Raw genomic sequence first — 15,785 nt, forward strand, 5'->3', positions numbered from 1 at the left:
TGACAATTAATTGGCCCCTGCATTCCCCGGATCTTAATCCATGTAACTTTTATCTTTGGAGTATGTAAAAACTGGATTCACCTTTATTTGAAGGCACTGTATAATACTTTTACAGAAAGCAGTTAGATTTAATTTGTAACTCCATAAATGTTGGATTTCTTAGTGAATCATTCAAACAAAATTCTGAAGTGAAAAAAAAAATTATAAGCAGTAAAGATGAATAATTAAACATTTAACAACTCTCCTAATGAACTATGAAAAATATCACACAAAATTAAATTCTATATTGTAAAGTAATATTTATTAAATTTTCTACCACCCTCCCTCTCCTTACCAAAATACTTCACAGTTACACACTGTCTATAAATATTTACAAGCCTTCATTAATGCACCTTAAAATTAGAGCAATTGGGAAATACAAATGTATAAATCAGTATATTTATATATATATATAGGGATATATTTTAACAAAAGAAATTAATATAATTTGTTACAATCAAGTTGCCAAAAGATACCAAGTCCGTGAAAACTTCAGTCCACGTAAAAATGTAAAACATCTTGACACGCTGCTGAATTTCAAATAACTTTGCTATCTCAATATCTTGTCTGTAAACCACTGCACCTCAGAAAAAGTACACGTGATCAGAGGATGAAGTGTGTGTCTTGTTGAAGAAATTCAACTTGGACAAATGCTGCTCTACAAGAGCAAGAAACTTGACTCGGGGTGGGAGGAGCACAAAGAGGACACACCAAATTACAATGGAAGATTAAAAAAAAGAATTGCTGTGCCTTACACTTTTTCCACAACCACCCTCTACACATAGCACATGCCAATTTCTTCTACTTAAGACCAATTCACAGAACCCAAAAATAAAGGAACACCACCAGTAAAGCAATGCAACCTACTGCAGCCTTCATATACATAGACTTTGTGTTGAGGAATGTAGCATCTTTCTTGTATTTCTGAGACAGTATTGATAGATTTTGTGCCTTTGTATCAAGTTCTGTAAACAAAAGAAACAAAATAAAAATTACATTTATTGCTTTGTTGATGATGAAGATAACACATGTACAAAATGGTATCAAAGAATGTTTACTTCTTGTAATCAACTTAAAAATTATGCAAACTTTTCTATCACATTTGATTTCAGAAGATATGAAATCTTGCTAATTAGCATACACTTACTTTTTAACAAATGCTCATAGCTATCATGTCAATATTATATTACATGGTGTCCTCATTACTTGGACACGGGCATGCCATAAAATCGAAGCTGTGCAGTAGGCGTGACTCAACTTGTATTTAGTTTGAACTACTGTCTGTATGTGATCAGTTTCTTTCAGTTACTAATGAGAAGCCAATTTTATCTATACTATGGAAAATAGTATTTTTATACAAAGTGCAATTAAAATACTTGTACAAACTTCGAGGGTTAGTTCTCGAAACCTAAACAAGAAGAAAAAAAAATTGTGATATAAACGTATGAGGCCTGTCTAAAATGTATCCGACCTTAAATTTCCCCGCGCAAAGTAGTGATTCTAAGGCGGCGCCACTGTGCACGGTGGAAGGAGGAACCGTAATGCGCATGCTTGAATTTTTTCACCGCATTCGCTTGTGCCAGTCACTGGCTGGTGGTCGCCAAGTAAGGTGCTGTTCTAAGTGTTTGTCGGATTTAGTTTTCTGGCAAGATGACTGAACGAATTGAGCAAAGATACTGCATCAAATTTTGTCAAAAGCTTGGTGATTCTCAAAGTCAAACAATTCGTAAGATTCAGCAGGTGTTTGGGGAAGATGCGATAGGTGTAACACAAATTAAGGAGTGGTTCAACCAATTCAAAGATGGCCGCACATCAGCGGAGAGTGAGCAGCGTCGTGGCAGGCCCCAAACTGCTCGGAGTGCAGCTGTTGTTGAGAGGGTGCGAAATTTGATGATGGCAGATCGTCGTTTGACCGTGCGGGAGATTGCCGAAGAGGTTGGAGTGAGTAAAGATTCTGCACATACAATTTTGCGTGATGATTTGAACATGAACCGAGTGGCTGCGAAATTCGTGCCCAAGTTGTTGTCCCCGGAACAAAAGACCTCCGTCGTAATGTTGCACAGGACCTTCTGGACACAGCCAACACTGATCCTGGGTTTCTGAACACCGCGATAACTGGAGATGAGTCATGGGTGTACGGGTACGACCCAGAAACAAAAAGACAGTCGTCGCAATGGAAGCATCCCGAGTCTCCAAGGCCGAAGAAAGCGCGGCAGGTGCGAAGCAAAATCAAGGTGATGCTGACTGTTTTCTTTGATGTCCGTGGAATTGTGCATCACGAATACGCACCGGAAGGACAAACGGTGACAAAGGAGTACTATCATGATGTTCTCCGGCGACTCAGTGATGCAGTTCGGCGCAAAAGACCAGACATGTGGACGGCGAACAACTGGCACTTGCATCACGACAATGCCCCCGCACATTCATCCCAATTGATCCACACTTTCTTGGCCAAACATGGAATTACAACCGTTCACCAACCTCCCTACTCTCCAGACCTGGCTCCTTGCGACTTCTGGTTGTTTCCAAAATTGAAGACACCACTGAAAGGATCCCGTTTTGAGAGTAGAGAAGAGATAATGCGGAACGCGACGACGGAGCTGAACACCATTCCAAAAGAAGACTTCCAGAGGTGTTTCCGGCAGTGGAAGGATCGGTGGGCTAAGTGAAGGGGCCTACTTTGAAGGGGATTAGGGTCCCAACCCCGTCAGGTATTTGAAATATTTTTTCTGGCTAAAGGTCGGATACTTTTTAGACAGGCCTCGTATATTCATAAATTCTTGATTTGTAAATTATAATCAGAAGATTATATTCTACAACAAAATCATAGGTGTAACATTTTATTTTAAACTGACACAATACAGTACATTTACAGTAACACATTACCAATGTTTATTTACTCACAATTCGTAACACATAAGCAAAATGTCTTTCACCTGCTTCAGTGCACGGAAGGACATATCAAAACATAGACTCTTGTACCCTTTCAAAGATCTCAGGTTCGCCCCAAAGGTTTTGCAGGCATGTGCTGGTAATGTGTCTCTTCATTTGCAATTGGAGTTGCGTAAACAAGAACTTTTAAATATTTCCACAGATATGTCTAATGGATTAGGGTCAGGTGAATGTGTGCGCCAGAGGACTAGTGCTCTTTTACCTCCACTTGTCATAATTAGGCTTGTAATGTTGGGGACCGATTACACAAATTGACTGCAGCATGGTACAGCGCATGCATTTTGTCAAGACACTCGCGTTGTGCAGTATGGGAACGTTTCTGTTGAGGGAGTAGGAATAGAAGGGAAGGTCGGGTTCAAGGCAAAGACAAACCCATTACCCCAATAATTCATAAGTAGATTCATCCGATATTGTGTGCAGCTCTGTAGGAAGAGTGGGGGAGTATCTGGACATAATGCATGCACTGTACATAGACCGGGGACATGAGCTAGTATGAGGACATTGACTTGGTTCTGTGATCGATTACGCGAAAAACAAGGTGCATGTAAACAAATATGGATGGCTCTAAAAGTAAATGTACGCTACATAATATTACAAGGCTATATTTTTATGTACCTTTCGTTATGTGCAGAAGAATTATCGTAGAATTATTCGTGGGTTTGAGTTTCCTCTTTTCACGAGGATTTACCATCCTTTACAGAGCTTAATTCCGAAGACATTCTGAACAAAAAATGTCATATAAACATGGGTCCTATTCTGAATATTTACAGAGTTACTTTTCGTTATTGGAACGCATTGTTGTGAACACGTGATCTTGGTCAGCATGCATTCAGCAGCCAGGGTGAGCGGTATGAAAATCAAAGATAGCCATATGCAGTTACGTAGAATGACAAGTGCTGTTCACAAGTGTGCAGTCAAGTGTACTCAAGTGGACGGCGACATTTTTAAAAATGTTTTGTAAACTCTCCAAGAGCGTAAATTAGGATGCAAAATTGAACTGCAAATAATTAAGTCTGTGGAAATGGTGTGATTTGTAATAATTGTTGCGATAAGTGCGTAAGAGGAGTTCACAGCACATTTCTAGCTTCATAATACTTGCCAATTAAAGAAATGATACTTCTGAATGGTTCATTCTCTATTTGTTTTATTCTTTTACCTTCAAACTAAAGAAAAAACGTATTTTGCAAACAACTTGTAACTCTGAAAATATTGAGAATAGGAACTATGTTTATATGACATTCTTGCTCAAAATGTCTTCAGAAATAAGCTCCGTAAAGGACGGTAAATCCTCGTGAATCACCCTGTATAATATGCTTGTCATCTTGTATGTTTGTATTACATAATTTACATAAATGATTAAATGGCGATCTTACTCGTGTTAATTATGTAAGCATGTGTGCCTTACAGCTGTTTCGGTGCTATTTGACACCATCCTCAGAGCCTTCTGTGTCTCGGCATCATCTCAACTTCGCTACCTGTTGTGTGGGTGCGTTCGTGTGATGAAGAGTTGAGTCAAATAGTGTGTGTGCCCTGAAATTGATCTGTGTGTTGAGAATTTGATAGGGTGTGTTTTAGTGTGTCTGTATATTTCATATTGTTCTAGTGTGTTGAGTTTTTGGTTTCTGGGTTGTATGTGTAGGATTTTCATGTCTGTATTTATGTTATTGTTTGGGTGTGGTTGGCATAAATACAGACATGGAAATCCTACACATACAACCCAGAAACCAAAAACTCAACACACTAGAACAATATGACAACAGGCCTCGGCCCGCGAGCCGCACTATAAATACGACCGCACAACCAGACACAGGATCAGTTGCCTCAGGTACGCTGAGAAGAGTCTTGCGACCTAGGATACCACTCCACTGAAGATGTCTGCCGCAGTTGCAGACGAAACGTCTGGTATAAAACCAACTAATAGACCACGGCCTCTCAGCCCGGAAAATGAATCTACATCTATAGACTCCGGCCGTGAAAGCCTACACTGCAAGAAGTAGTATTGTATATCTCAACGGCTGTCATCTCCTTCGGGAGGAATTTCATTCACGATTTCAAGACTTGAACGTATGGAGTCAGATTTTAAGATTTTCATAGCATAGTGTTGGAAAAAGTTCTCTTTTCAGAACTTTTCCAAGTGTTCCGGTTCCAAGAAAGTATTAGTTCCAAAGAATAGTTTTGAAATAACAGCAAGTGTCTGACATCGTAATAATCACCAAAATATATTGTTTTGGAACTAGTTACATTTCCAAAAATCTTAGACCATAATATAATTCGAACCATGGCAGCTGTTATAGTTTGGTGTAAATGCAGTAATTTATGCATACTATAAAACATCGCAATTGTTTGATCATTCCTTCTGCTAAATAAAGAAAATTATTACAGTTCTACGTGATATTAGTCTGTGTTAAAGCTTTATTATCTTATTTGTAATAAACACTAAAGTTAGTTGAGCTACATTTGCACTGTTATGTTACCATATATAAATAAATTTTATAACACAATGCAATACGCTATTTAAATTTGTATAATTCTTTCTTAATTGGATATAATAAGACAATGATTTTGGAAAATAATAAGACACAATCTTACAATTTGAAATTTCATTTATTCTTATCGCTTTATTAATAACAAACAATGTAAATGAATCCGATTAGCCAAACAGACTGAATGTTTAATAATGAAACACGTCCTGTAAATTCATTGGAGTTAAAAATTTCGTGCTCTCCGGATCATACTCACCTGTGAAGGAACTACTGTACATCCAAGGACAACACCTTGGCTGAAGCTGTTATGGTTGGTGCGTGAAAAGGATTAAAAAATCCCAAAAATTGCTGCCATTGTTGAGTAAACTTCAATTCGTGTTTCACAAATAGTAGCAATATTTATTTTTTTCTGTTTCATTCATAAACAATTTATAGTTTCTCATTTCAATTATTTATTTCCTTTTAAACTTAAAATAGTAGGCCTACCATTCATTATGTTCATAGTTTAGTTAATGCATATTTATGTATGTAGTGGCAATCATTCAATCATTTCTTAATTTAGAAATACATACACGTATTTTATTAATTTTAATATCAAGTATTTAATTGAAATTGTACCAGTAAGATGTAAGAATTGTGCTGCAGCTATTTAATGTCTTATTCTGATTGCATATGCAATATATAAATATTCTAATACAATAATAAAGCTAATGTTCATTTATTCAAATCATGTCCAATAGAGACATCGCCACTGAACCTCTGCTCCATTACCACATACTCGGTTGTTCGGAGGAAGCGAGCGCGCTAGTGAGATGCACAGTGCAAATCAGTTGATGATCACTGCTCTAAAGTGAAGCACGCATCTTCTTTACAGATAATGAGGCTATTTCGGTTTCAGAAACACTAGTTGCAACACTCATCAATTAAATGTCATTGTTTCACTGTGAGCTGCCATACCAAAATATCTATTAAACACAATTGGGGCACTTAATTTAATTAGAAACAATATCGAAAGATCATTAACAGTAACTAAACACCTTATACACACAGATGAACAATGTGCCAATGTGAAATGACTAGTCATGAGTTAATGGCAATTGCTCATACATTAGATCATAGTTAACCATAAGATTACCTCTCCCATACACTGCCTCGTCTCGTAGTTGGACTCTTGTCAGCTTCCAACTGTATGTCTCACTCGTTACAGCATTACTAAACAATATTAGAATAGCTGGCATGATGAGTCTTTCCAAGACGGAGACCATGGTTGTCGCAAGAAAAATAAAGAAGGTAAACTTGCGAATTCTAAATGAGACAGTAGAGCAAGTGAACCGCTTCGGATGTACTATAAGCAGTAACATGAGCTGCAGCCAGGAAGTCAAAAGGAGGATAGCAATGGCAAAGGAAGCTTTTAATTTAAAAAGGAGCATCTTATGTGGACCTCTGGAAAAAGAATTAAGGAAGAGACTAGTGAGGTGCTGTGTTTGGAGTGTGGCATTGTATGAGGCAGAAATATAGACATTACGACGAAATTAAGAGAAACGAATAGAACATTTGAAATGTGGATATGGAGAAGAATGGAGCATGTGAAGTGGACAGACAGAATAAGAAATGAAGTTGTACTGGAAAGTGTGCGTGAAGAAAGAATGATGCTGAAACTGATCAGAAAGAGAAAAAGGAATTGGTTGAGTCGCTGGCTGAGAAGAAACTGCCTACTGAAGGATGCACTGGAAGAAATGGTGAACAGGTGAACAGTTCGGGACAGAAAAAGATATCAGATGATAGATGACATTAAGATATGTGGATCATATGCGGAGACTAAGAGGAAGGCAGAAAACAGGAAAGATTGAAGAATGCTGGGTTTGTAGTGAAAGACCTGCCCATGGGTAGAACACTTATTTATGTAGGTATGTATGTATTAGAATCAATTTTTATATATTCACTAGATAGCAATTTGTGAACAGTGTAGAGGAGAGAGTCTTGTTTACTTTGAATCTACCATTGTTTCGATTAGATTATACAAGACAAGAGAGACATTAAACGGTGAAACAAGCGTTCAGCGACTTCCGCCGATTTTCGAATAGACACCGACGCACTTGAACTGCCAACACAGAAAACAAAAAATCACACTCAATCTCTTTCACCTTCATCTTGATGGGATAATAAAAGCCTAAACTAACCTAACCTAAATGCGTCGGTGTCTATTCCAAAATCGGCGGAAGTCGCTCAAAGCTCGTTTAACCCATTAAAGAAATAAGTACTGTAGCTAGAAACAGAATGTTCGATGAAAAAGTTCACAAAAGCTCTAAATACGATATGGGTAATACTATTCAAAGAAAGGTTATATTTCATTACATTACGTCATTAAGGGTTGGATTGTGTACATTTGATTACCCCATTCTTTGTTGAAATTTTTTAAATTTAAAATTTCGTAGTAATTCTGCCAATTCTAATATGTCTGTAATTAGTTCAAGCTTAATGATTCCCTGGTGTCTGATAGATTCCGAAGTTTTGCTCAAAACAAATGTAAATAATTACTTCATGAGAATACGTATATAATACAAAAAGAAAATTCATGCCAATGCTTACCTGACAATACAACTCCCCTCTGCAACACATCATCTATATTCTGAACCATTATCCTCTGTACATCCTGCAGTTCTGTATTAAGAGCCGAAAGGTTGCGACGAGCACGTGAATCTGTGAAAACTTTCTTAGCCTTCTGAATGTAAGTATCTGAAAGACATGTATTAAATGTAAGCTTCAGTTGCAAATTAAAAAAATCAAATAAGAAAGGGATGTTGCAGATAATTATTAAGTTCTTACCAAATTCAATGAAACTGTATGGCCGTGTAACTGTGTTCACCTTCTTCCCATGCTGCGAATGGAATTCTTGGGAAAGATCTTCAAGATATGAAAATGCAAGTCTTTTGGAGTAGTTCTTTTCGGCCAATACCAAATAGCAAACATCATTTTCTATAAGATAACTGTGAAAATTTCAAATATAGAAAACCCAAGTTAGAAACAATGTGTATTATACTTCGAACAAAATATAACAGGTATAATTTACATAAAAATGTTTTACAACGACTCATATTATTTGTTCGGAATACCTTTAGTATCCGTTAACAGCAATGCACTTGACCTGACTTCACAGTCATAACCTAACCTAATTATTTTGACTAACTATTTTATACAAGAAAATGTATTACTGAATCAGTATCATGAGCAACAGGTCAGATGAAAAGAAACTGCCAGCAATATACAGTAATTAAACTCTAACTGTTGGAAAACAATGTGATTGACATGGGAGAACTTAAAGATTCCTTGGACAGAGTAGGCTACAACAAAAAATTCTAATACCATATCAGTCACAAATGAATACTTTCTCAGAAAAAAATTATTTTCTCCTAAATGTTAACACTGTTTCCTTCACTATGTACTATCTGTATGATTCTGATTTTTACTCTTATTGTTAGAGAAACTGATAAGGAATAATTTATCGCTAAATAAAATGGACGGTTTTCTTGCAAATTAAATACAATGATTTACATTTATTCTCATTTCCTCCCATTACGAAGTCTGACAACCATACTGCAGTACATGACCAAGGGATGGTTGTTTCAAGATGGACAAAAACTGTTGAAAAAGAGATATATTGAAAAGTGACAAATTAATTTTGAAATGTTAAAAAATGTTAAGTTTTATTTAGTGATGCTCGCAACTGCCAAGGTTATATCAGCGTCACCGGTGTGCCAGAATTTTATCCTGTAGGAGTTCTTTTACATGCCAGTAAATCTGAGCCTGTCGCATTTAAGCATACTTAAATGCCATCGACCTGGCCTGGGATCAAACCCACAACCTCGGGCACAGAAGGCCAGCGCTATACCAACTGTGCCAATCAGGCTGACAACTAATTGTGAATGTTGTGGGTGTTATGCTAAGTGAATTTAATTTAATTTTCTTGTAAAATGTAAGAGAAAAAAAAAGGAGGTGTTACATTCTGACTGCCCCTCGTCTAAGACCTTTGTTTCTGCAGCAGTTTCCAATGTTTCCAACTATCATGAGTATGTGCACATCGACTTAACTGTTCGTGCAGTGATAACTTCAAACTCTGACTACTTGCTGATTATAGTCAGGTGTTCTTGCAGCATAACAAACCATCACCAACCAAATCATTTCCTGACAGTCAGAAAAATTTGCAGATCAAGCACAAATCAATCTCAAATCACACTGCGCATTAAGATAGTTGTGCTTTACTTTTATCCACTGGACTGACACACACATACTTTTTGCGTTCGTGCAGAGATTGTTTCAAATTAATTCCAAACCGATCATCACTGATCAATGGCAGTAGTTGATGTTGGAACAGTTTTCAAACAGTTGTCAAACCATCACAAACTCACTGCAGAAAGAAACCTATTGAAATTGAAATTGTAAATCGCTACACAAAAAGACGATTTTATTGTTCAATAATAATACGAATGTTATAAAACTGACAAATGCTGAAAATAATGGGTATTCGTAATATGTTTAAAATTAACAGATTGGCAATAATTATAACCAATTTCTTTGCATCATTCCCATCAGAACACAGCTACCACACTCCGACTCAATGTTACAAACTAAGGAAGACGACACGTGCTTTCAATCATAAGAGTTAAACCCCCCTGGTTTAAACTAGAGTAGGCTACAGTATTATCACAGTCTAGTAAGTATATACAGCAGTGGCGTATACTGGTTAAAGGGTTTGGGATACCACTGACCCTATTATTACACAAAATATATTTTTAAATCCCTATAATAAAATTCCTTACATATTTATGTGAATTCCAGACGTCTTGATTGGGACGAAAATACGTTGATGACTTCGTCATTGAAATTACAGTTGAGCCACTTGCAAAGTTTCTGTAGAAATGACTTTTCAATGGACATCAGTGCCAAGCCGGATGAACGTTCTTGTGTATGAGTTGATCTACAGTAGGATTTTATTCTCTTCCAACGCAGAAAATGTTCTTTCTACCGATGCTACACGTAGCTGGTATTTTCACAATTAATGTTGCCAATTTAAGGACTTCAGGAATAACTTGGTTCAGCTGGTTTTCATATATGGCAGATAATATTTCATGGATAGGTATGTTCGAAAAATCAAAGACTTCTGCTGAATATATTACACTTAATTCATTTTTCAAACGTATTTGATCAAAGTGACTGTTATAGGACTGAAATAATTTGTTTACTGCCTCATTCGGGAAGTTTTCTCTATAAGCAGAAAATTTTTGAGAATCTAGAAGATGTGTGAACTGAAGCTTTCCATAATCAGAAAATCTGTCAGTAATTTCCATGTGCATACGATCTAGTATTTGATTCTGGTTGGAGAGAATATTTTGGAGGTCAAGGTATATATATATTGTTTATATATATAAGCAAAATTAATCAGATTCACCTATATTATATATACTTAATATATTAAAATCACCACACAAAGTATAATAAAATAAACGAAAAGAATAACAAACAGTTAAACCTGTGTAGTACAGCTGCCTGTATTTCAATTCATCATCTCCTTTTCTTCGCTTTAATGGTGGTTCCATTGTATTGGCTGAAGAATTTTCATTTTCCATATTACTCCATATGGACGGAAACCCACTACGTCTGAACTCGGATATAGTATTTTTTTAACTTTGATACCTCTTGCAAGTAGTATGCTATGTCTAGACTTTTTGTCTGAAAAATATTGTAGAGCACATCTGTATGTGCGAACACTCTAGCATAGACTTCAAGAAGAAATATATTCTGAAACTGTGTGAAAAAATTCTAATATCCTTGAGCCTGCACAATTACAGCATCATCCCAGTTTTCTTCAGAGTCATTACAAATGATATTTTTAAAGACAGCAGTCCGTTTTTCTCTGTATTCATTTACTGTATTTACAAGCCGAGATGTAAAACTCAATCTAGTTGGTGCTACTTTTGGGAGTTTCTTGTTCATAAATTCCTCGAGTTTTCTGATCTTTTAGGAGATGATGAGAAAAATGCAGCTAAACCCGACAGTGTTTTGAAAAAAATGCGGCATTCTGGAATGGATGAAGTAGTTTGTTGCAAAACTAAATTGAGAACATGGCTGTAACAATGGACAAATAGTGCTTGAGGATACTTTTCTTGAACTTTTGTTTTCAAGCCATTAATATTTCCCGCCATAACTGAAGCACCATCGTATGTCTGTGCAATTAACTTATTGCCGACATAATGTGTTATTGTAATAATATATTAATGGTGGCACCGGATACAGAAATGTGAGGTACACCATTACATGTAAAGAAGTGCTGTGAAGAAATATATATCATATCATATATCATACTGCCGACATTGTAGTCTGCTGTAACACCTTCCACATGCTGAAACAAAGCAGCAGCAGTTTTGTACAAACTGACATTTGTGAATCCTATAAACCATTCTTGAACATTGGCAGTACTGTCGACGTATCTTAAAACAGTGGACAATTGACTCTGATTAGAGCAGTAACTTATTTCATCAACAACAATGGCCACAAAAGGTTTTATGTTCTTTATCATAACCCCAATTATAGCAAATATTAAGTCATTCTGAATTGCGGGAGAAGTACCACGAAATACTGTTGAACTCTCAAGATGATTGGCCAGTAAATGGTCAAATTTACTTAAGGAACTTAAATATTCAATATAATTTCCTATATTGTCTGATTCCACACTCTCGTTATGACCCCGAAAAGCCAATTCTTGTTTTCCTTGAAAGCAGACTGCGTTAATAAGACGCAGTAAAATCTCCAGATTTTTTTTTTCACAAGAGCATTGTGTTGGTTGATGTGTAGAGCTTTTTGCTTATCTAGCTGTAAATCAATTCTTGTCTTTCCAAAGTTTGCAAAGTTCATGCTACTACAAATATGAGCTTTTGATTTGTCGTATTCTAGGACTGCCGTTCGAAGGGAGTTCATATTAGAAAACCCCTCTTTTGACCACACATTAGTTTCGCGGCTAAATAACAAACATGGCCAGCAAAATAGTTTAGACAGTTTAGAACTACCACACAACCAATTCCACTTACCATATGATGTTGAAGTGAAATGGCGTGTGTACTCACGCTGTTTTTCTTTTACGTCCATGGACAAATTTAACTCAGGAGTTGGTTTTTCCATTTTCACAATTTCAACTTTCTCGTTGTTATGTACGATGGTTAAAAGGCACTTTTAATAAGCCTTCTATTACACAGTCATTTTCAACACAAACCTCTCCAGAAACTTGTTCTGCCATATTTTTCACAATATCACTTAATTGGGAAATTAAAAACTTAATAATTCACAATTAATATAACTCTTAGACACTCGAACAAATCACAGATTTAAAATACTGCACTGCAAGAACACAATCACATTCAGAGCTAGCGTACTAAGCGTATTGTTGCTTCGCGCCTGCGAAGAAACCGATCACGAGAGCGGCAACTCACACGCCTACACTATACGATAGAAACAGTAGGGAGCGGGAGATGGGCAGTTGTGCGAAGGACAGCGAGAGTGGAACGGTCACAGGCTACCTCACGTAGCAAGCGGTTTCTCCAGCGATGCCGCCTTGACAACTTGTTTCTTTTCGAGAGCAGAGAGCGCATATAAATCTAACAATTACTTTAATTTTAATTACTATGGTAAAACTAATAATACAAAATTATTACATTATGTTAGGCCTATATTATAAACTTTTTCTTTTGTAATGTTCTTGGGCTACCGCCGGTAGCCCCAGTAGTCCGCAAAATACGCCCCTGATATACAGCCACGAAGCTTGAGTTGTTGAGGGTACTAGGAGCAATACTAAAATTGAGTACCAGGCCTTTCCCGGGGGTAAAAAGCGGTCAGAGTGTGGTGCCGACCACACCACCTCATTCTAGTGCCGAGGTCATGAAAAGCATGGGGCTCTACCTCCATGTCCCCCAAGTGCCTTCATGGCATGTTACGGGGATACCTTTACCTTTACCTTTACTAGGAACAATAGAATGTGCCAGTACTATTTCGCATTGTCTGTGATGAGGCGATAGTAGCGATCCTAGTGGTTAGCAACTATCTATGGATGCATATTTACTACGTATTGAGCTTCGTGACTGTACTGTATATACTAGACTGTGGTATTACAATCCATACACTAACTTTATATTATCATTATCAGTGCGTAAGTTACAGCAAACTTCAAAATAAGTAACCATGAATGTGAACATGTTAAGTGAGATCATCAGAAAATTCTGTATGGTCCCTTGTCTGAAACTTGTAGTAAAAAAAAAAAAAAAACGGACAAGGTAGAGTATCCACCGGCCCCACTGAACGAATATTACACACTTTTATCACTGCAAATGAGACGCTGTAAATCAATTTTCAACTCAAATCCTACCTGATTTTGCCACTGACAGTATGGCTACTTGTCAGCACGAAGTAACGGAAAAGTGGTGAATGTTGATAAAATTATAATAACTATATTTTTCTTAGATGATAAAGGCCAGTCAAAGTTATGAAAGTACACCTTCTATTTCGTAACTCAAAATGCAAACCCTATTTGAGCTCAATATGTAACATTTAAATTGTGCTTTGTACTTTGGAAAGGAATAAACAGATTCCTGAAAGCAAAATAGATGTGTAAAAATGTTCACTTAATTTGTATTAAACCACTAAAACATAAATGTTACAGAGAAAATAACTGCAGAAACTCGCTCTGAATACAAAGCTCATTGCATAAAACTGACACATCAGACTACATTTCTAAATTCCATTTAAACGTAATTAGGGTACAAAAAGTGCACAGTTTTACGTAATTAGGTTACAGTATATAGACTACTCACATAACAGTTTTTCATGTCTGTAGATGAACATTACGCTCTATTTAAGTGTTTAAATTAATGTAAAAACACAAAAGAATAGGGAAAGCGAAGAATAGTCATGTACTCACTGAAATAAATACGGCCCAGTTTCTATACTGCACCGAGATGGACTCAAAGTATTGAGTTTACGAAATAACATTTTAGCTTGATTTTGGTATTCCAGAATACTTTTGCCAGACTGAAACAAACATATTGAACAAATTCCATTACACCAACATTCAATATGTAATAAAACAGCACTGTCACTATACAACCATTCACATATAGAAATTAATATTCTGAACTCTAACCTGTTCATCTTCTTGCATTGTTGCTGCTAACGGCAAGCCGTCGGCTATCCTTGCAATCATAGTCATCAAAACCATTTTGAAATATGTTTTAAAATGTGAAACAAAAAGAATTTTTCAACACATCAATACGTAGAATATCATTTGAAGGCGGCTCAGAGTTCACACTCTGAAAACATATGCAGCGCTAGTTTATGTGGCCAATTATGAAACTAAATTGAAATTGACGTACACGTCACGATTTTCAGAGAGTAAAGACAATTATTTACGTGGCGCAAAAAGGACTTTCTCTTCTACTTTCATTATGAAATGAAAGTTACATTAGTGACAATGTAGAGATGCAACTCCAATTATGATTAAATATGAACAAAATAATTGTGACAGCCACATTTCCCACGCAAGTTTCTGTTTTAAAGGTGGCAGCACTAATGGCGCGTAATTTAAAAACACTCTCGCCCATTCTTTTTAAACCTATTAAACAACATAACTAAAATATCACGTGAAATGGAGGCAATAGGGTACCAACAAAGCCTCTTCGCACCATAAAGTATTTGTTACCTATAGGCCTAGTAAAATTCTTTCTTATTTGGTTCTCCAGCATTTAAGGACCAAAGTGGATATTCGGTTTCTTAATGGAATTTAAGTTTTAAAATATAAGTTGAAAATATTGTCGACCCAATGATAGTTATGAATCTTCATTTTATTGCGTTAAGATGCAGAACTTTGGCGTAGTCAGCTGGTACGGGTTTGGAAATACGTCTAACTTTAAATGTCATGCCAGCACAGTCTAGTATATATAGTCACGAAGCTTGAGTTGTGAGGGTGCTAGGAACGAAAGACTGAGCCGGTACTATTTCGCATTGTCTGTAATGAGGCGATATTAGCGCTCCTAGTGGTTAGCAAGTATCTATGTATGCATATTTACTACGTATTGAGTTTCGTGACTGTATATACTAGACTGTGATGCTAGGTCGTAGTACCCCACTCCAGAAATTCAATACCATTCAACTATGGAAATAAGACTCGAAAAAAAAAAATTAGCGAATGCGAATGAAGGAGAGTACCGATATTTTCTCTGGACCAAAATATTTTTTGCACAAAACCTTGGTTCCAGAATTAACATTGAATAA

At 36.5% G+C, this 15,785-nt stretch overlaps 1 protein-coding gene across 1 annotated transcript; it reads right to left on the bottom strand.

The window, feature by feature from the left end:
• Positions 1-438: 438 nt before the first annotated feature.
• Sec22 (vesicle-trafficking protein SEC22) lies at positions 439-14,888 on the bottom strand. Its single transcript, XM_069839633.1, has 5 exons — positions 14,659-14,888; positions 14,437-14,546; positions 8,301-8,461; positions 8,064-8,210; positions 439-1,004 (listed from the first exon to the last, which is right to left on the bottom strand). Exons 1-5 carry the CDS (start codon positions 14,731-14,733, stop codon positions 856-858), a joined length of 642 nt encoding a protein of 213 aa, XP_069695734.1. The 5' UTR covers positions 14,734-14,888; the 3' UTR covers positions 439-855.
• Between the last annotated feature and the right edge of the window lie 897 nt (positions 14,889-15,785).

This window comes from Periplaneta americana, chromosome 11 (assembly GCF_040183065.1).
Source record: "Periplaneta americana isolate PAMFEO1 chromosome 11, P.americana_PAMFEO1_priV1, whole genome shotgun sequence".
Lineage (NCBI taxonomy): Eukaryota > Metazoa > Arthropoda > Insecta > Blattodea > Blattidae > Periplaneta > Periplaneta americana.